The sequence below is a fragment of the Loxodonta africana genome, chromosome 1 (genome assembly GCF_030014295.1).
Source record: "Loxodonta africana isolate mLoxAfr1 chromosome 1, mLoxAfr1.hap2, whole genome shotgun sequence".
NCBI classification, from domain to species: Eukaryota; Metazoa; Chordata; class Mammalia; order Proboscidea; family Elephantidae; genus Loxodonta; species Loxodonta africana.
Genome location: NC_087342.1, coordinates 70,495,375 through 70,517,759, shown reverse-complemented (window position 1 = coordinate 70,517,759; position 22,385 = coordinate 70,495,375). Strand labels below are relative to the sequence as shown.

The 22,385-nt window shown below is 41.5% G+C and overlaps 2 protein-coding genes across 10 annotated transcripts in view; one reads left to right on the top strand and one right to left on the bottom strand.

Moving 5' to 3' along the window:
* The window catches only part of LOC104846471 (cytidine monophosphate-N-acetylneuraminic acid hydroxylase), a 499,820-nt gene that overhangs the window by 29,971 nt on the left and 447,464 nt on the right, over nucleotides 1-22,385 (top strand). The gene's annotated exons all lie outside the window — the stretch shown is intronic.
* The window catches only part of CARMIL1 (capping protein regulator and myosin 1 linker 1), a 390,198-nt gene that overhangs the window by 207,775 nt on the left and 160,038 nt on the right, over nucleotides 1-22,385 (bottom strand). For 6 of the 7 annotated variants that reach the window (XM_064281536.1, XM_064281542.1, XM_064281546.1 and 3 more), the window contains 2 exons: nucleotides 13,843-13,893; nucleotides 7,446-7,505 (listed from right to left, as the gene is read on the bottom strand). In XM_064281536.1, the coding sequence (XP_064137606.1) occupies nucleotides 7,446-7,505; nucleotides 13,843-13,893 (111 nt within the window). Of the gene's footprint in view, nucleotides 1-7,445; nucleotides 7,506-13,842; nucleotides 13,894-20,228; nucleotides 20,453-22,385 lie in introns of those variants that run through there. The other variant, XM_023555752.2, reaches the window with a different exon arrangement.

Sequence of the window (22,385 nt, the reverse complement as noted above, 5' to 3'; positions counted from 1 at the left end):
TAGTAGATAAGAACTACTTTAGGTGAAGGGAAGGACAATACTCAATACAGGGAAGGTCAGCTCAGCTGGACTGGACCAAGAGCAAGGAAGTTTCCAGGATAAACTGAATGCTTCGAAGGTCAGTGGAGCAAGGGCGGGGGTTTGGGGACTACGGCTTAAGGGGACTTCTAAGTCAATTGGCAAAATAATTCTATTATGAAAACATTCTGCATCCCACTTTGAAGTGTGGCATCTGGGGTCTTAAATGCTAACAAGTGACCATCTAAGATGCATCAATTGGTCTCAACCCACCTGGAGCAAAGGAGAATGAAGAACACCAAGGTCACACGATAACTATGAGCCCAAGAGTCAGAAAGGGGCACATGAACTAGAGACTTACATCACCCTGAGACCAGAAGAACTAGATGGTGCCCGGCCACAACCAATGACTGCCCTGACAGGGAGCACAATAGAGAACCCCTGAGGGAGCAGGAGAACAGTGGCATGCAGACCCCAAATTCTCATTAAAAGACCAGACTTGGTGGTCTGACTGAGGCTAGAAGAATCCCGGCGGTCATGGTCCCCAAACCTTCTGTTGGCCCAGGACAGGAACCATTCCCGAAGACAACTCATCAGACATGGAAGGGACTAGACAATGGGTTGGAAAGAGATGATGATGAAGAGTGAGCTACTTGTATCAGGTGGACACTTGAGACTGTGTTGGCATCTCCTGTCTGGAGGGGAGACAGGAGGGTAGAGAGGGTTAGAAACTGGCAAAACGGTCACGAAAGGAGAGACTGGAAGGAGGGAGCGGGCTGACTCATTAGGGGGAGAGTAAATGGGAGTATGTAGTAAGGTATATATAAGCTTATATGTGACAGACTGACTTGATTTGTAAACTTTCACTTAAAATCACTTAGAGCACAATAAAAATTATTTTTTTTAAAAAAAGGCTAGAAATAGAACTACCATGCGATCCAGCAATCCCACTCCTTGGAATATATCCTAGAGAAATAAGAACCTTTACACGAACAGATATATGCACACTCATGTTCACTGCAGCACTGTTTACAATAGCAAAAGGTAAAAGCAACAAAGTGCCCATCAATGGATGAATGGATAAATAAATCATGGTATATTCACACAGTGGAATACTACGTATCGATAAAGCACGGTGATGAATCTGTGAAACATTTCATAACATGGAGGAACCTCGAAGGCATTATACTGAGTGAAATTAGTCAGTGGCAAAAGGACAAATATTGTATGAGACCACTACTATAAGAACTCAAGAAACAGAGAAGAAAATATCCTTTGATGGTTATGAGAGCGGGGAGGGAGGGTGGGTAGGAGAGGGGTATTCACTAGTTAGATAGTAGATAAGAACTACTTTAGGTGATGGGAAAGACCACACACAATACAGGTGAGGTCAGAACAACTGGAATGAACCAAAAGCAAAGATGTTTCCTGAATAAACTGAATGGCTCAAAGGCCAGCGTAGCAGGGGCAAGGGTTTGGGGACCATGGTTTCAGGGGACATCTAAGTCAACTGGCATAATAAAATCTATTAAGAAAACATTCTGCATCCCACTTTGGAGAGTGGTGTCTGGGGTCTTAACCGCTAGCAAGTGGCCATCTGGGATGCATCTACTGGTCTAAACCCACCTGGATCAACGGAGAAGGAAGAACACCAAAGACACAAGGTAATTACAAGTCCAAGAGGCAGAAAGGGCTGCATAAACCAGAGAATACATCAGCCTGAGACCTGAAGAACTAGATGGTGCCCAGCTACAACCAATGACTGCCCTGACAGAGAACACATCGGAGAACCCCTGAGGGAGCAGGAAAGCAATGGGGTATAGACCCCAAATTCTCATAAAAGACCAGACTTTATGGTCTGACTGAGACTAGAAGGACCCCAGTGGTCATGGCCCCCAGGACTTCTGTTGGCCCAGGACAGGAACTATTCCCAAAGCCAACTCTTCAGATAGGGATTCGACTGGACAGTGGGTTCGATAGGGATGCTGGTGAGGAGTGAGTTTCTTGGATCAGGTGGACACTTGAGACTATGGTTTCATCTCCTGTCTGGAGGGGAGATGAGAGGGTAGAGCGGGTTAGAAGCTGGCAAAACGGACAGGAAAAGAAAGAGTGGAGGCAGGGAGCAGGCTGTCTCATTAGGGCAAGAGCAATTTTTTTTTTTAGCAAGGTGTATATATGTTTTTGTGTGAGAAATGGGCTTGATTTGTAAATTTTCACTTAAAGTACAATAAAAATTAAAAAATGAAAAAAAAAATGGGCAAAGGAAATGAACAGACACTTCACCAAAGAAGACATTCATGCAGTCAACAGACACATGAGGAAATACTCATGATCTCTAGCCATCAGAGAAATGCAAATCAAAACCACAATGACATACCATCTCACCCCAACATTACTGGCAAGAATCACTGTAACAGAAAATAACAAATGTTGGAGTGGCTGCGGGGAGATCAAAACTCTTACGCACTGCTGGTGGGAATGCAAAATGATACGACCATTTTGGAAAACGCTATGGAACTTCCTTAGAAAGCCAGAAATAGAAATACCATATGATCCAGCAATCCCACTCCTAGGAATATATCCTTGAGAAATAAGAGTCATCACATGAATAGATATATGTATACCCATGTTCACTGCAACACTGTTCACAATAGCAAAAAGATGGAAACAACCTAGATGCCCATCAACAGACAAATGGATAAACAAACTGTGGTACATACACAAAATGGAGTATTATGCAATGATGAAGAACAATAATGAATCTGTGAAGTATCTCATAACATGGATCAATCTGCAGGGCATTATCCTGAGTAAAACAAGTCAATCACAAAAAGACAAATATTGTATGAGACCACTACTGTAAAAACTCACAAAAAGGTTTACACACAAAAAGAAACAATCTTTGATGGATACGAGGGAGGGGAGGAGTGGAAACGGAAAAACAATAGAGAATAGATAAGTGGTAACTTCGGTGAAGGGTAAGACAGTACACAATACTGGGGAAGCCAGCACAACCTGTACAAGGCAAGGCCATGGTAGCTCCATAGACAGATCCAAACTCCCTGTGGGACCAAATTGCTGGGCTGAGAGCTGTGGGGACCATGGTCTCAGGGAACATCTAGCTCAGTTGGCATAGCACAGTTTATAAAGAAAATCTTCTACATTCCACTTTGGTGAATAGTGTCTGGGGTCTTAAAAGCCTGTGAGTGGCCATCTAGGATACTACACTGGTCTCACCCCTTCGGGAGCAAGAAAGAATGAAGAAAACTAGAGACAGAAGGGAAAGGTTAGTCCAAAGGACTAATGGACCACATCTACCACAGCCTCCACTAGACTGAGTCCAGTACAACAAGATGGTGCCCAGCTACCAACACTGACTGCTTTGACAGGGATCACAATAAAGGGACCCATACAGAGCTGGAGAAAAATGTAGAAAATTCTAACTCAAAAACAAAGATCAGACTTGCTGACCTGACAGAGACTGGAGAAACCCTGAGAGTATGGCCCCTGGAGACCCTTTCAACTCAGTAATAAGGTCGCTCCTGAGGTTCACCCTTTAGCTAAAGATTGAACAGTCCCATGGAACAAAACAAGACTAAAGGGGCGCACCAGCCCTGGGGCAGGGAGTGGAAGGCAGGAGGGAACAGGAAAGCTGGCAGTGTGGAACCCAGAGTTGAGAAGGGAGAGTGTTGCCATGTCGTGGGGCTGTTAACCAATGTTATAGAATAACATGTGTACTAACTGTTCGATGAGCAGCTAGTCTGCTCTGTAAACCTTCATTTAAAATTCAATTTAATAAAACAAACAAAAAAAAAAACCTTTACCAAAGAGAAAACTCCAGGCTCAGATGATTTTGCTGGCAAATTCAGCCAAACATTTAAGGAAGAAATGTTGCCAACTCTATACAAACTCTTCCAGAAAATTAAAAAGGAAGAAATACTTCCCAACTCATTCTATGAGCTCACAATTGCTTTGATACCAAAAACTTAAAATAACAGACCAATATCCCTCACTAAGATCGATGCAAAAAACTCCCTCACAGAATTTTAACAAATGAAACGCAATGATATACAAAAAGGATAATACATCATGACCAACTGAATTTATCCCAGGAATAAGAGGTTGATTTAACATTTGAAAAACAATCAATGTAATTCACAACATTAACAAGTAAAAACACAAAGAAAGGAAAAGAAAAACCATATGATCATTTCAACAGACATTTCAATATGACAAAATCCAAAGTTAATTTCTGATTTAAAAAAACAACTTCTCAGCAAACTAGGAATAGACAGGCACATCCTCAATCTGATAAAGGGCATCTATGAAAAACATACAGGTAACATCACACTTAATGGTAAAAGAGTAAATACTTTCCCCAAAGATTAGGAATAAGACAAATGAGCGCTCTCATTACTTCTATTCAGCACTGTAGTAGAAGTATCAACTAGTACAATTGTCAGATTTTACCTTACTTACAAACCAAACCAAAAAAACGAAATCCGTCGCGATCGAGTCGATTGCAACTCATAGGGAACCTGAAGGACAGAGGAGAACTGCTCTATAGGGTTTCCAAGGCTGAAATATTTATGGAAGCAGGCTGCCACTTCTTTCTCCCACAGAGTGGCTGGTGGGTTCAAAGTGTGAACTTTTTGCTTAGCAGCTGAGCACTTAACTACAACACTACCAGAGCTTCTTTCTTACAAGCAAATACACTATTATTTCATGGATGTTGGCAGAAGACACAAGACTCCTGGGTCAGAGACAAAGGACTTCATTGTCCACGGCACAGCAAACAACATGTGTACCATATTTGCATCAATTTTCCTTTGCCCGCAAGGTCCCATAGGATGACATGGTGGGTCCAGCAAGAAACAATTGGAAATAAGAATTTAAAATACAATGTATTTATAATAGTATCAAAAAATATGAAATACTTAGGAATAAATCTGACAAAAGATATGTGAGACCTTTATAGTGAAAACTACTACAAAACACTGACAGAAATTTGAAAAGACCTAAATAAATGGAGAAATATATAGTGTTCACTGGTCAAAAGAATTCTTTATTCTTAAGATGTCGGTTGTCCCCAAATTGATCCATAGATTCAAGGTGTTCCCAATCAATGCCTCATCTGTTTTGTGTGTGTGTGTGTGTGTGTGTGTGTAGTGTAGAAACCAAGAAGCTGATTCTAAAATTCATACGGAATTTGCAAATCACCTAGAATCACCAAAACAACCTGGAAAAAGAAGAACAAATTTGAAGGACTATTTTTTTTTTTTTTAACACTACCTCAAGACTTATTACAAAGCAACAGTGATTAGGAGAGTGTGGTACTGGCATAAAGACAGACGAACTGATGAAGCTGGAGGATTCAAAATCCAGAAATAGACCCACACTTACACGGATAACTGATTTTCAGCAAAGGTCAAAGGCAACTGATTGGAGAATCAAGAGACTCTTTGTGTCCAAACAATAGACCACTGAATAAATAAATGGAAACTCCTAGATACACATAAGCCAAAAAAACAACTTTGCTCTACATATTATACTATACATAAAAATTACCTCAAAATGGATCATGGGATTAATGTATAACCTTATGCTATCAGACTTCTAGAAGACATGGAATATTCTGTGACCTTAGCAAAGGTTTACGCAAGCTGATACCAAAAGCAAGCTCCAGAAAAGAAAATATTGATAAAATTGGCCTTAATCAAAGTTAAAAATTTCTTCTCAAAAGGCAGTTAAGAGAATGAAAAATAAACCAACGACTGAGAGAAAATATTTTTAAATCATATATCTCATGAAGGACTTGGATCCAGAATATATAAAGCAATCTCAAAGCTCAATAATATGAAACAACTCAATAAAAACATTGTGAAAGATCTGAACTGACATTTCAGAAGATATATGAATGACAAGCATATGAAAAGATGCTTAATATCTTAGGAAAATGCAAATTAATACTACCAAACCCACAGACACTGAGTCTATTCCGACTCATAGAACTGCCCCAAAGAGTTTCCAAGGCTGTAAATCTTTACAGAAGCAGACTATCACATCTTTCTCCCACGGAGCAGCTGGTGGGTTTGAACCATCAACATTTTGGTCAGCAACTGAGCACTTTAACCCAGGCTCCCCAGACCTGTTAAAATGGCTATAAAAAAAAAACTGACAATACTAAATGTTGACAGTGATGTGGAGGAACTGGAACTACCCTATCGTGCCACTGCTGGTAGCAATGTAAATTGGTACAACCACTTTGGAAAATAATTTGGCAGTTTCTTCAAAAGACAGATATACAACTACCATATGATCAACTATTCCACTCTTTGATATTTACCCATGGGAAATGAAAGCATATGTCCAGTCAAAGACTTCTACACAAATGTTCACAGCAGCTTTATTTTTAATAGCCCCAAACTAGAAACAACCAAATATTCATCACCAACAATAGATAAACAAAGTATAATACAGACATACAATGGGATATTACTCAGCAATACAAAGGAAAAAATTATTGATACATGCAAGAAAATGAAACAATCTCAAAATAATTGTACTGACTGAAAGAAGCCAGACAATGAAGAGTACAGACTATACGATTCCATTTATATAAAATTCTGGAAAATACAAACTGATCTATAGTGACAGAAAGGAGATAAGTGGTTGCCTGCAAATGGGGAGGAGATGAAAGAGTGAGAGTTTACAAGGAAACGTGGGAGTGATGAATATATTAGGTATCTTGACTGTGGTAATGGTTTCGTGGGTATATATACATGTCAAAACATATCAAATTATGTATTTTAGTTTACTGTATGTCATTTGGAGCCCTTGTGGCACAGGGGTCAAGAGCTATGGCTGCTAAGCAAAAGGTCTGCAGTTTGAATCCACCAGCAGCTCCTTGGAAATCCTATTGGGCAGTTCTACTGTCCTATAGAGTCACTATGAGTTGGAATCAATTCGATGGTAATGGGTTTTGTTTTGTTTTCGATATGTCACTTATATCTTAACAAAGCTGTTTTTAAAAATCTTCTCACTAATACCAAAAAAATTCATTTATCAGTCTATTCCTGGAAAGACCCTATATAATACTGTATAATAAGCTGTGAAATTCTAGTGTTAAACCTATTTACTAAACAGTACTATTACGTTTATGTTGCCAGCTAACATAAGAGCTAATGAATTCTTTTCAAGCTGAGTTATGGAGACTGTTTTCTCCTTATCAAAACAAATTCCTGACCCTCGCCCACAGAGCCACTACTGACTCTCTGAAACTTTGATATTCCCGAATCTTGTTTTTCTACACTGTCTTGCTAAAGTTTTAAATAGTGAAACTGAAATAGAAGACCTTTCATTGTTTCAGAAATTCGAGAAAGATATAACTTTACAGCCATAAACAGATTTCTGTTGTTCACACTCACCTGAGCTGGCTTGCTGCAGGTGACGCCATGAATCTCCAAGTAGCTGAAGGTTAACTCGAGCTGCAATTGAGGGGAGGAAAAGACCAGAAATGAGGATTTCAAAACATATAATTCAAAGTAAAAACGCTACAATTAGAAACAGCCAAAGATCAAACACGATATTGGACATTTTCTGAGGGTAGGCCGGCTTAATAGCTCCATTCATTCAATGAGACATGACCTTGATTTAGCATACCATTTGAGAAAAAGTATTACTTACTTTACTAAAAGACTGAGAGGAAGTTGCATACCTGACTTTTCAAGTACCATCCAGGAACAAACCCAACAGAAAGCTTTCTGTTCTTCGACTCTAGTATTTATTCACTGAGAAATGAATGTATTAAGTGAATCATCTAAATACACTTTTTTCCCCCTTTTTCATGTCAAAATTTTGTTTCAAAATTTTGTAAAATCAATGTTGGTTGTCCCTTCTTTCTAAACCCTTATCTCTTTGTATTACACTAAGAACACTCACTGGAGTTTATCATTCCTTCTACCGGCTTCCATAAAAACTCATATTAATTTGTTAGGGTTTAGACAAATACATTGTTGTCGTTAGGGTGCTGTTGAGTCAGTTCCAACTCACAGCCACCCTATGTACAACAGAACAAAACACTGCCTGGTCCTATGCTTGAGCCCACTGTTGGAGCCACTGTGTCAACCCATCTCATTGAGGGTCTTAAATGAAACACACATAAGTTAAACAAAAATCCCCTCTTAATGCATGTAGATAAATGATAATTTATTTCCTTCTTATTTTAATAAGTGTCTCCTCTTCTCCTGTCATCAGCATTTCTTTTACTTCAAAATCTCTCCAGTCTTAGTCTTTGCCTATTTTTCCTGGACAATGGCCAGCCACCAATTTCCCCCCAGTTTTACAGTCTCTCATCTTACTACAGCAACAGTTGCCGGCCATGAAATTGGACACAAATAAGGGACTGAGTTGGATTGCTTTATTTTATGTTGCTACATTAAACCTAGAAATACAGTAGGAAAAGAACCCATCCGGAACTAAACCCGTGGGGGACTTAGTTCTGCCTCCCGCCCCCGGTGGTATGTCGTACTATGATACATTGGTAGAGTACATCTTAAAGCAAAAAACCCTCAAGCTAAATATCTGGAAGGCAGGGGGATGACGAGTGGAGGTAGGAAGGTGTTTTAATTCTTTCATTATTCACTTAGTCAACTAACAGACGTTTCTGTAAGGCCTGCTATGTGCCGGCACTGAAAACAAAAAAAGGAATGAGGCGTGTTCCTTGTCTTCCAAGAGTTAAATGTACCACTGTTGTTGTTCGTTGCTGTCCAGCTGATTCTGACTTATGATGATACCACAAGTACAGAGCAGAATGGCTCCATAGGGTTTTCTAGGCTGTAACCTTTTGGAAGCAGATCGCCAGGCCTGTTCTTCTGAGGAGCCTCTGGGTGGGTTTCAAACTGCCAATCTTTCCCCTAGAAGTCTAGTGCTTAACTTTTCGTGCACCCCCAAAAAAAAAAAATTCTGACTCATAGCTACCCAACAGAACAGAGTAGAACTGCCCCATAGGCTTTCCAAGGAGTGGCTGGATTCCAACTGCCGACCTTTCGGTTAGCAGTCATAGCTCTTAATCACTGCGCCATCAGGATTTACGCTACCCAGGGACTCATTAAATATAGCATTGGAGGCACATATTCCAAAATTTAATTAAATGTAGAAGTCCTGTTAGCCATCGTTATCGAGACCTGCTGTTGGTTGGGTTTTGAAAAGTCATTTAAAACAGGGAATTATTTCATAAGAATGATACACACCTAAATTTATTTCAATTTAAAGCATATACACATTTTCCATTCCCAGCCTTTGTATATGGTGCCAAAGTCTTCTACCCTGGCTGCCCTGCTAATGGCCTTTCCCCCATGAGCCACATCCTCAATGTAGGCCATCCAACTTCAGCTTCTTTAGAGTGAGAACTAGAAGACACTTGCAAAGCAATCTGATGACACACGTTTTCCAGATTTTTATGCCCTTTTCCCTCCAACTCACTGCCAATCTTTTAACAGTTGGATGGGCCTCAACAAGACAGCAATTTTATGTATTTTAGTAATTCGCCTTTATCAATATTCAGCTTTTCGTAGACTCTTTGTTCACTCATATTTCATTGCTATATGAAATACTTTGAATTGTGGACATTTGCTATTTAATTATGACTGCTATAAACAGGCTTGGGAACAAACCACTGACCCTCAGTGGGCATATCATTCAACGGGTGGGGGCAGGTATGAAAAAGCACACTCCCCCAAAGCTACCAGCTATGTAAATCCATGGGCAAGGGCATCTGCCAGCATCATCACAGATGGGAATGGGAGCTTTGGTCAACTTGGTAGAGTGAGGTCAATTAAGATGCTTCTGCTGTACATGGAGGCCACTAGGTAGGGCAACAGGTTAACATGCCCACCTGCTAACCAAAAGGTTGAAGGTTCAAGTCTACCCAGACGCGTCTTGGAAGAAAGCCTGGCGATCTACTTCTGAAAAATCAGCCATTGAAAACGCTATAGAGCACAGTTCTTCTCTGACATACACGAGGGCTCTGTGAGAATCAAGTGCGTGGCCCCTGGCTGCTTTGTTTGTTGTTGTTTCTTTTACTGTACATGAGATAAGCAAAGTGCTGGGGACATGCATACGCGACCTGGGGTAGCCAGAACAGCTTTGGGACATTTCAGACAGGCCCTAAAGAATTGCTTCATGTTTTTCAAGCAAAAAAGGTACAGAAAGGGAACTCTGGGCAAAAGAAAAAGAACGTACAAAGGCACAAAGGCATTAAAAAGACTAAGAAAAGGCAGAAACTAAGAAGGAGTGGATGATATCAAATCAGTAATCACTAAATTATAACTTATTGATTGTAACTGCTATGAACAGGTTTGGGCACAAACCAGTGACCCTCAGTGGGCATATCAGACAATAAGAGGGTGAGTCGTTGAGGCTGTGGTCAGAGTTCTGGTTATTATTAAACAGTGAGGAGGGGAGTCCCTAAGAGACACTGAGACACATCATTTAAAAAAAAAAAAACCCAAACCCATTGACTTCGAGTCAATTCCTACTCATAAAGACACTATAAGACAGAATAGAACTACCCCATAGGGTTTCCAAGTCTGTAAATCTTCACAGAAGCAGACTGCCACATCTTTCTTCCACATAGTGGTTGGTGGGTTCGAACTGCTGGCCTTTTGGTTAGCACCCAAGCTCTTAACCACTAAGCCACCAGGCTCCAGGCACATTATCCAGAACCATAAAAAAAAAAAAAAAAAATTTTTTTTTTTTTTTTTTTAACAAGGTTCAAATCCTCCTCATCTCTTTATGGCTATTCTAAGCAGTTCCCCAAACACTCTGACCTTTCCCTCACAACCCCAGCCGGCCCCAAATGCAGTTTTTAAAAACGGAATCACTAGATCAGATGTATGGGTGGGAAACAGGAAGACTATTTAAGAGGCTGAGACAGATACGGGCTGTATGAAGACCCGAGAGACATTTTTAAGACAGATCCACAGATATGTATTGTGACTGATTAGATAAGAGGAAGGAATTAGCCCTGATTGTCTATAGCTTTGCCACCACTCACTCATTCACGCCATCCCCAATGCCTAGCAAGAGGGTCTTCATCCCACAGTCAACACAGCAAATCTAAATGTAATTATGTGATTCCCTGGTGGTCCTTCAACCCAGCTTCTCTGTGAGACTTCCCTAATATGATGATTACCCGTCCCTAAGCAGAATTGGGACCTTGTGGGGTGATGGCAAAGTTCCGTAATCTCTGATTACTAAGGCATTTGCTCCGTGATTAATCACTGAGACAAAAATTTCATTTTGTGCACTTGACTGTATATATAGCGTATTTCACAATAAGAAGACAAAAGAAAAAAATGTTTAATTAATCACCCCCTCCCAAAGAGAAGAAACCTGTGTCATAATCAGTGCCCACTGTAATGCTATTATTCTGAATATAACTATTTCCCTAGAAAATTAATGTAATGGATACTGGTTTTACTTCTCAGCCAAGGCTGACTCTAGCACATGGACATTTGCTTTCTTGGCAATTTACCGTATTTTTATGCAAATAACACATGCCTTTTCCATTTGTCTCCCCCCTCCAAAGTATTTTATATGTTGCTGTAAAAAAAAAATTGGAATAGCGCACTTAGGAAAATACCTCAAGATGGGGAGGAAGTGGATGGCAAACAAACACAGAAAGTGCGCATTATTTGTATAAAAGCACAGTACTTCTGAAAGATCATAGCAATTGAAAACACTGCAGAGCCAGTTCTACTCAGAAACGCGTGGTGTCGCCATGAGTCGGAATAGACTCAATGCCAACTGGCTTAGTTTTTTGGGTTTATGGGGAAAACCTGTAGGCAGGTTATTGTGGAAGAAAATCGGCCTTTCTTGACTTGTGGTGCTCACAAGATCAGAAATTGGAACCAATGTCCAAATTACCCTAGTCAGGCCAGATGTGGGACATGAGGGGCTAAAGGAGGGCCTGCTCTCAGGGCAGAGCAAGGAGGGACAAGACAGGATCAGCAGCAGAAGAGAGGCAGGAGATGTCCCAAGAGGTCATCTACCTTCCTCTGTGTCAGAGGAATTTTAATGAGGGTAAGCATTTTATTCAGGAACCTTCGATTCAATGGGTTGCTTGACTGTGCTCACAAGCCCATAAAATTTCCTCAAGCAATTAACTTTTCACCAGTGGTATAATGCTTAATTTGCTTCCTTACATCCTGCCTTCAGGTATTTTGATGCGGAGATACTTCAGTCTGGCTTCATTTACATAATAATTGATTTTATCTATAACACATGGTAAACATACAGATTCACCTGATATTATAAAAAACGGGCAGGTACCAAAGTCTTATTCTTCGGAGAAACTTTATAAAGATTTAGCATTTGTATGACTGGAAAGAAAAGGTAGCAGATACCCCAAGTCTGTAACTAGCTAACTATGGGTTGGTACCTTCCCAAAGTTCAGTGGAAATCATGCAAATCACTAGACGGCAAGCCCTGAAAAGTCCGTTTCATTTGTACACGTAACACGATAGCACTGTCTGGCACATAGTAGGTACTCACAAAACTAGCTTAATGTTGAATTTTAGGAAGCCAGAAAGGCCTAAGGAACGGAACAAATAACGCTGCAACCCAAACATCATAATACAGTAAGGCTGAAGGCACCTTCCAAATTGTACCCATTTTCCTGGGTATTCGGGCAGGGGAGGCAGTTCAGACCAGTAGAAAGCAGAGAACAGTAGGACATGGTAAACTGAATTCCTGTTTCTTCTACCTTCTATTTTCTATTTGTGAGTCCTTAGACTGGTCCACTTTTTGTCTTTGAGCTATTTTCTAATAGTGTGACTACAAGGTTACAGTGATAACTAATTGCGTTAATGTACTTAAGAGATAGTAGATAACTCATTAGAGTAATAACAAAGGAGTTAAGCAGGGGCTCTGCAGCCACACTCCCTCGATTAGAATCATACATCTGCCACCAACTAGTAAAAGTTTTACCTTGGGCAAGTTACTGAACCTCTCTGTGCCTCAGTTTTCTCAACCGTAAAATGGGAAGAGGACCTACTTCATAGTTCTCACAGGATTCTTCCAGGATTAAATTATTTACTATAACAGCACTCAATAAAGACTAGCTATCATCAACTTTTTAGGGAAAAAAAAAAAATCTCAATTTCCTGTTACCCTTCAGTCCACATTCTATTAAAAATCATGACCAACCCCATTTTGTCACCATAACCAAAATAAAATGGAGGCAGTTATTATGCTTAATTCACGAGCTATCAAATATTAAATTTGCACCACACGGTAAAGGACATCTTATGAAAAATGCTAGATAGATCTTTTAAAGAAGAAGTGGTACCACGTTATATTTTTCCAGCAGGCAACACCAGAAGAGCTGGAGGTACATACTAATGCAGTCTTTAGAGTTATGAGGTTTATTTCCCACATGTCAAAGCCTTAGAAAAATCTGCCATTACTGGACTGAGAGAAAATTAAAAGGCGGCTTGAAGAAAGTAGAAATCATGCCCCCATTGAGAAAGAAAAATGACTGGTATCCACAAGCCTCTGAGATAGGGCACAGAAAATGCTTCAAACGCTCTGCTTGGAATGTCTTCACACAAAGAGAGGGCAAAGTTGTAAAAAAAAAAAAAAAGTCAGTCACCGTACCCTTTAAGTGCTTTCTGGGGGAGAAGGGATGTAATATAGATGTTCTATAAAACTCCAGACATAGTAGCCTACTCATAAATCCACGTAATTGATGGGCAGCCTGCATTGTGTTAGAGTGCATGTGAGCATGTGTGTCTTGGAAGGAGGTACCTGGTCAACACTTACCTTGGTGGGGATTCGTGCTGTGACAAGGAAGGCTCGGCATGATGTGAGCACCTGCAAGAGAGAAGAAAAAGCCTGAGTCCAAGTACCAAAGGGTGAGACAGGTGGGCTTTGATGTTACCAGAAGGGTATTAATAACATTGAGGACAAGTACCTCCCTAGAGAGGTCACATGCCTTGGTTGCTGCCACATAAGAAGGATACTGTGAAAGCTTCTCAGCCCTATAGAATCAGTGCTCTCTAAGAGTCATTGTCTCCAGGTTCATACTGAGTAAATCACCTGTGAAATCTCAAGATGAGCAGTCAGTCAGCAGCCCAAAGGACCAGCAGATTATTTCAGCTGAGTAAGCAAGACAGCTCTCTGTGATTTTAAAACACATACATCTTATACATAGTCGTGAATCCCACTATATCAACAGCAGACTTAATGAAAAAGCCAAGTTCTCATTTACACCTTCCAAATAACAATCACCACCCACATTCGCCCTCTTGCTTTCCATTCTCTGTACAGCTACTGATAAGATTTCCATAAGGCACTGCCAGCAAAAAAAAAAAAAAAAAAGGGCTATCCTTCCAAGAGATCATATCATCCCCAATTTTGCTTCTCAGCTGTGCCACTCAGCTCTAGAGAAAACATGTATGGAAGTTACATTTCTGACACTCAGCTGAGAACATACAAAGACCCTGACGGATTCCACCTGGCTCTAGACCCTTTATGCCCAGCTGGGGCCCTCACAAATTCAAAGGGGTTAGAAATAGCTTGACCTCCTAATTCCAGTCTAGAGCAAGAATCCCATATTTATAACCCTCAGTCTAGACGTGTCCCTCTGCAACCTGGTGGTCGGGGCAGACCCAATGAATTTTTGCAATAAAGAATGGAGGAGATTCCAATGCTTCTCAAGTTTCCATGGGAGAACTGCCTTTGTTATCTTCCAAAGAACGCTCTTGTCACTGAATCCATTTGCAAACACTATTTACGTACTAGTCTAAGAATGATAGATTTGAACCAAACCTTACAAATCGTGAGTCAAGGTCACTGAGGTCCCAAGTTGTTAAAGGACTTACCAAGGTCACAGAGCTCTAACAAGACTCAACCCAGGGCTGGAACTGCTAGTGGGCACACAGGAAGTAAATCAGTAGGTGTGTCTGTGGCCTGGTTGGGGCCTCTGTCTATAGTCTCCCATGTAATAAAGGATATCTCATAAAAGACCCCACAGCCTCCCAACCCCAAACAGAACCAGCGTATGTTCTATAAGACGCTTCTTTTAAAAATCATAGGTAATCGCTGTTGGGAATAACTCAAATCAGGACTACCTGTGAGACATATGATGAAGGGAAATTACCCAACACTGGCTAGGTGAGTCTGATAGGGAGATGGGGAAGGCAGACGGAAAAGGCACAGCTCATTTCAAGACCTTTCATCCAAATGGCTTCAATCATAGCTATTCACAGGATCAATTTTTCCTGCTGTCATTTTCTCTGCTTGATTTTAAGAGCAGACATGCTCTGAAAGACCATTAATAAGGGACTTTTAAATGTGTAGGCAGGGGCCCTGGGTGGGCAAATAGTTTCTAGTCCACATAGAAGGACCTCTAAAGAAAGGCCTGGCAACCTTCTTTCCTAAAAATGACACACACATGGTCGCCATGAGTCAAAATCTACTTGATGGTAACTGGTAGGTAGGTAACAGTATAGCAACAGAAAAAAACAACAAAATAGCAACAGAAGATACCAATATTTTCATACTCCACATACTGTGAACCAAATCACAGTTCTTTTCCCTAGGCAATGACCCCCCCCCCCGCCTTTTTTTTTTTTATGTTTTAGGCAAAAGTTTACAGCACAAGTTAGTTTTTCATTCAAAAATTTTACACACAAATTGTTTTGTGATATTAGTTGCAATTTTGGCAACCAATGTCAGCACTCTCTCCCTTAAACCCTTTGCACCCTGGGTTTTCAGGGTCCATTCATCTAGTTTTCTTGCTCCTTCCTGCCTTCCCGTCTTTGCTTTTGGGCAGGAGTTGCCCATTTGCTCTCGTATACTGGACTGAACTACAAAGCACATTCTTTACATGTGTTATTGTTTTGTTTTACAGGTCTGTCTAATCTTTGGCTGGAAGGTAGACTTCGGGAGTGGCTTCAGTTCTGAGTTAGCAGGGTGTCCGGGGGGCACAGTCTCAATGGTTCCTCTAGTCACCATCAGACCCATAAATTTGTTCTACATTTTTCTTCCACTCTGCCTGGGACCTTGTACTGTGATCCCTGTCAGAGTAGTCAGTGGTGGTAGCAGGTCACTATCTAGTTCTTCTGGGCTCAGGCTGGTGGAGGCTGTGGTTCATGTGGTCAATTAGTCCTTTGGACTAATATTTTCCTTGTATCTTTGGTTTTCTTCATTCCCCTTTGCTCTGAATGTGCTGTGATCAATAGATGTATCTTAGATGGCTGCTCTCAAGCTTTTAAGATCCCAGACACTACCCATCAAAGTAGAATGTAGAACATTTTCATTATGCCAATTAACCTAGATTCCCCGGAGACCATGGTCCTAGCCCTAAGCTCCAATGACTTAGTCTCTCAAGGTGTTTGTATGTATCTAGGAAGCGTCTATGAGTTTGCCTTGGCCAAGTTGTGATGACGTCCCCCATACTGTGTCTTATCTTTCCCTTCACCAAAATTAACACTTGTCTACTAGGGTCGCTATGAGTCGGAATTGACTCAACGGCACTGGGTTGGGTAATATCTAGTTAGTGATTTTCCCTCACCACCTCTCCCCTCCCTCATAACCATCAAAGATTCTTTTTTTTTTTTTGCCCCTGTGTGTAAACCTTTTCTTGGGTTTTTCTAAAAGTGGTCTCATATTTCATACAATATTTGTCCTTTTGAGATTGACTTATTTCACTCAGCATAATGCCCTCCAGGCTCATCTATTTTGGGGGGATATTTCACAGATTCAACATTGTTCTTTATCATTGCACAGTATTGTGTGTATATACCATAATTTGTTTATCCATTCATCTGTTGATGGGCACCTTAGGTTGTTCTCATCTTTTTGCTATTGTGAATAATGCTGCAATGAACATGGGTGTGCATATGTCTATCCCTGGGACAGGTCTTATTTCTCTAGGATATATTCCTAGGAGTGGGGTTGATCCTTTCTTTTACTAAGTCCCTTGGGGCCAGGGAGGAAAGGGGCAGACAACATGTAATAGAAAGGGAAAGAATGCTCTGGGTTGTAAGAAGTGGGGCCAGATGAGCATGTGGTGGCCAGGTATATGTAGTCCACTAGAAACAGAACCAGCTACACAGTTTGCACTGCCCCTACTCAAAAATTGGAGGCCCTGGGTGATGCAAACAGTTAAGGCACTTGATGCCTAACTGAAAGGCTGGAGGTTCAAATCTGTCCAAAGGTGCCTCGAGAGAAAGGCATGGGGATCTATTTCTGAAACATCAGCCATTGAAAACCATAAGGAGCACAGTTCTACTCTGAACACACGAGGTCACTATGAATCAGAATCAACTGAACGGCAACTGGTTTTCCTTGTTCTTTTTATTCTAAAGTAATTAAGAATTTCAAAATGGTGACAACAGAGCATTAAAACAAATGTGGGGCCCTTCTGAGCATGGGGTCCCATGTGAGTGCACAGGCCACAAAGCTGTGAAGCCAATCCTGAGTAGTAGCCACCGTTTATCAAGCATTTCCTATGTGCTGTGCGTGGGCTAACATCTTCACATACACTTTAATCCTCACAACTCTATGCGATATTGCAATTATTCCCATTTTACAGATGAGTAAACTGAGATACAGTGACGTAATTCACCCAAGGTCACACAGTTAGTAAGGGCGGAAACAGGACTCACATCCAGCTTTATCTGTCAACTCCAAAGCCTGTGTTCTTAAACACGAGACTATATTACATGCCACTACCCAATCCTGCTCCTTGTACTCTACTCCCTGGCAGATTAGTTAGGGCTGAGGTATAAAAGAGATAGTCCAGTGAATGAAAGCATCCACAAAGCTCCCAGCTCAGAGTTTCCTCTTCAACAATCCAACCCAAAACCAAAATTCTTTGCCATCAAGTCAATTCCAACTCATAGCATTAGTATAAGACAGGAGAACTGCCCCACAGGGTTTCCAAGGAGCAGCTGGTGGATTCAAACTGCCGACCTTTTGGTTAGCAGCAGAACTCTTAGCCACTGTACCACCAGGGCTCCCAACAATCCAACAGTTAATTTAAAATTCAAGTATGCCCCAAGACAGCTGACCCTGTCAGTCAGCAGCACTAGTCAGGCCTCAGCTAAGACACCTGTACTCAGGGAATTAAGAGTTCAGGCGCCTTTTGGGAAAGAATAAGAGGTAATTCTGCTGCTGAGACACACAGGGTTCAGTAGTGAAAGTCAGAGAGTCAGAAGCAGCATGAGAGCAATAAAGAGAAATTTAGAAAGAGAGATAAAAGGACACCTGAGTCAGGCTTGGACTGCGTTGCCATTTCCTTAGGTCCAGGGAGCAGCTGAGCAATAACTCATTTACGAGATCAGGACTCATTTTAGAAGGAAGAAAAGTTCCCTGAACTAAGCCATGCTCCACAGGGCATCATGAGTCTTCCAGTTCAGTTCAGCCCTGGGATATGACCCCTCTTTCAAACACTGTTCCTCCGTCGGGAACAGAAAAAGAAAAAAGACAATGACACTGACAACCACGATCACAAACATGGCTATAGTGAGTCAGAGCCCAATTTTCACTGTTTTTTCCTTTTTCTTATTCTACAACTCAGCACTCACATTTTTTCTCTTCTGGGAGTGTCCTGTATGATCAATCCTCAACCTGTCCAAGAATCTTAAGTCTACAAAACCTCTGCACAGAAGTAAAATAATAGTCGAAGTAGAAAACTCACATGCCAGAAAGGATCCAATATCATCTGGTCAAAGACATAAAACCAGTTTAGTTTATAATCTGCAAGCTAGTCAGTGGCAGCGCTGGAACTAGAAGCTGGGTCTCCTTACACCCAGCCTATGACCGTTCACTGCATCCTCAAATAAACAACAAGGTTCAAAGCCAAAGGCCCCAGGCAGGTACTTGCAGCCTTTTCCATATTCATAAAAATATATTTAGCTCTGTGAATGTTCTTCTAAAGGAAAATCAGCCCCCCAATATCCAGGACCACTTTACAAGCACAGTGCTAATAACAGTAATACCTGTTGGGTTCACTGTTCTAATAGGTTTGCAAGTGTTTATTGCTCACAGCAATCTCATGAGGTGGTGTTGTTAGCTCCCATCAAGTCAGCCTCTGACTCAGGACAACCACAGGCACAATGAAACAAAACACTGCTCAGTCCTGTGCCATCCCCGCGATCGGTTACAGATGAGTCCTTTGTCATCCATTGGATTTTCGTTGGCTAATTTTCAGAAGCAGGCCTTTCTTCCTAGTCCATCTTACTCTGGAAGCTCTACTGAAACCTGGTCAGCATCGTAGCAGCACACGAGCCTCTACTGACAGACGGATGGTGGCTGTGCTTGAGGTACATTGCCTGGGAATCGAACCAGGTATCCCTGATGGAAGGGGAGAATTCTAACATTGAACCACCACTGCCCCATACACTATACGATAGATAATATTTTTATCTCCATTTTAAGACAAAGAAACTGACGCACAGAAGGATTATATAACTCACCCAAGGTCACCTAGCAAGCAGGTGGCAGAGCTAGGATTCGAACCCAAATGGCCCTTAGAGTTTGTGCTCTTAATGACTTAGACTGGCTTTTAAATCTTATCTTTCAAAGAACTAGATTTTTCAATACTCTGCACACATGGTAACAGATGAGGCACAGACCTTTAAAGCCAAAAACAAACAGGTAAAAAGGACCATCTTTAGGATGAAGAATGTTTGGGTACTGTATAAAAAAGTCAGTCTGACCTTACCGGTCAGTTGGTCAGTCTGCCTCTCTCTCTATCCCTCCATATGACTGAGTCTCTGTTTTCTATCTGTCTGCATGACTATGTTTCCCTTCTGACCCCCTTCCTCTAATGTTGCTGCCACCATCACCACCATCCCCTCGCCCCCACCCTACTCAGTCTCTCTTCCCTCCTCAGGACCCTCCCCTGCCTTCACTGGCTGTCCATCCCCAAACCCTTTCTCCAGGCTAATCACCTGAAAGGTTACATTTTATTTATGTCTACCACAAAAACAACAGACCCAATCACAGAACAAACACCACATTCTGCAGGAGTATTTTATTTGTAACATAGTCACAGGGGAACTTGAACAAAACACTAACTAAGAATGAGACACCTTTTTGACATTATTACACAATGAGCACATCGGTAATTAAGTGATTACCAGCTCCCTTGTGTGAATCTAATTAATAAGTCTAAAAATGAATCACAAAACACGCACCCAAACAACTGAAACGTGGCAGCAGTCACCAGCACGAGGAGCAGGTTGGCCTTTCCTCTCTTTCACAAGCTCTGCCCTTTGGGGAACAACGTCTCCTACAACCAGTGAGTTACCAAATGTGCTGTCTTCTCTTGGCCTGCCTTCTGGCAGACACCACTGCCAGCGAGATCGTGACTGGCAGAAAGCTGTGAGCAGGGCGTTTCTAAAGGCCTCTGACAGCGTATTAACTGGGGTCAGTACAAACAAGGAACAAAAAACAAAAACACGTTATGTGTTCAAGTAGAATTCATCTTTTGAGTCCACACTGTACTCTTGGTCATGTAGAGATATGAGGTTCTTAAGGTCACTTTTGCCTTCACTTTGGCCACAATGAGGGCTTCCTGCTAGCCAATTTCCTTTCTCTAAGAATATTTTACAGGTAGTGTTGGTCAAAGTAATTTGTTTGAAAAGGGATACATCTGGGAGGGACAGTTCAGGCTTTGAAGAAACACAGAGAAGCCACAAAAGCTTTGTGCTGGCTGGTCCCTATTTCTGGTGGCCAGGTAGAGTCCATAGAGGCACAGGGACTGTTCTTAGAAAGTCTGTGAGGGCGTAAGGCGAAGTCTTCCAAAGGTGACCCAGCCTTTCCTGAGGCTTGTGTAAAACCCTGATTGCGTGCACTATGTTGTTGTTGTTGTTAGCTGCTGACAAGTCAGCCCCCGGTTCATGGTGACGCCGGCATCATGGAATGAAACACTGCCCAGTCTCATACCATCTCCATAATCGGTTGAGGATCAGACCATTGAGATCCATAGTTACCATTGGCTCATTTTCAAAAGTAGATAGCCAGGCCTTTCTTCCTAGTCCATCTTAAGTCCAGAAGCTCCGCATCATAGCAACACACAAGCCTCCACTGACAATTGGCTGGTGGCTGTGCTTGAGGTGTACTGGCCGGAAATCAAACCTGGGTCTCAAGCATAAACCACCAATGCCTCTGTATACACCACAGTGTAGCCAATATAGACACAAGAGTGAAACTACAAAGGCTCTGAGAAGAATTGTGCTTTTTTGCTCTATCAACTCAAATTGAGCCAATAAATAAGTGGGGCTGCATTCATGCTGGGAATCCCAATGAACTCAGTCTCCCAGGTTTCCTGTTTGGTTCCAAGGCTGCCGTAGGATTTGTGGCCTCTGAGGTTTTACGGTGTACACTTACAACTTCAAGCAGGATAAAGGGGGGCAGGGGGATCACACAGGAAGGCTCCTCTCTGAATTATCAGAAAGTGTTTCCCAATAATGAGCATCTCCTTCGTGCTAGGGATATCCAGTATTTTGCTGTTTGCCTGAGACTTTCCTAGTTTTAGCACTGAAAAATCCTGCATCCTGGGAACCCCTCAGTTCCCGGGCAAATCAGGGTGACTGGTCACTCTCCTTGCTTGGGTTTTGGCATCAGGGAGGCTTAGATTCAAATTCTGGTCTGCCATTTGCTAGCTGTCTAACCCTGACAGAGTTAGTTACCTCTCTCTGCCTCAGTTTGTTCATCCGTAGAACAAGAAGACTCTTTCTCTGTTGGATTATTACTATTGTGAGGATTAAGTAAGAAATATTAGCTGCTGTTGAGTTGATTCCGACTCCTAGTGACCCCAGGTGACAGACCAGAACTGCCTCATAGGGTTTTCTAGGCTATAATCTTTATGGGAGCAGATCGCCAAGTCTTTCTCCCACGGAACCACTGGGTGAGTATGAGCAGCCAGCCTTTCCGTTAGTGGGTGAGTGTTTAATTGTTGAGCCACCAGGGCACCTTAAGTAAGAAATAAATGTACATAAAGTCCTAACCCAGCACCCAGTATGTAATTCCTCTTTGTTAAATACTAGCTATTACAGCATTTTAAATTAAACAATAGCATCTTAGATGTAGATTCCCAAAGCAAGTTTACATAGTTAATAGACTGGGTTGTTAAGTAATAGCTTTTGTTGACAGAGCAGAACAAACAACAAAATAAACCACAAAGATTCAAGAAATCTCCTATGTTGAAATGTTCTAATACAGCCTTTTTGACCTTGGAGAAGAATTTTCTTGAGAAGTTTAAAAAAAAAAAAAAATGTGGGGGGCATGAGACTGAGTATCTGTGCTTGGTGGAGGAACCTTAACCACAAAGGGGAAGCCCCATTCTTCCA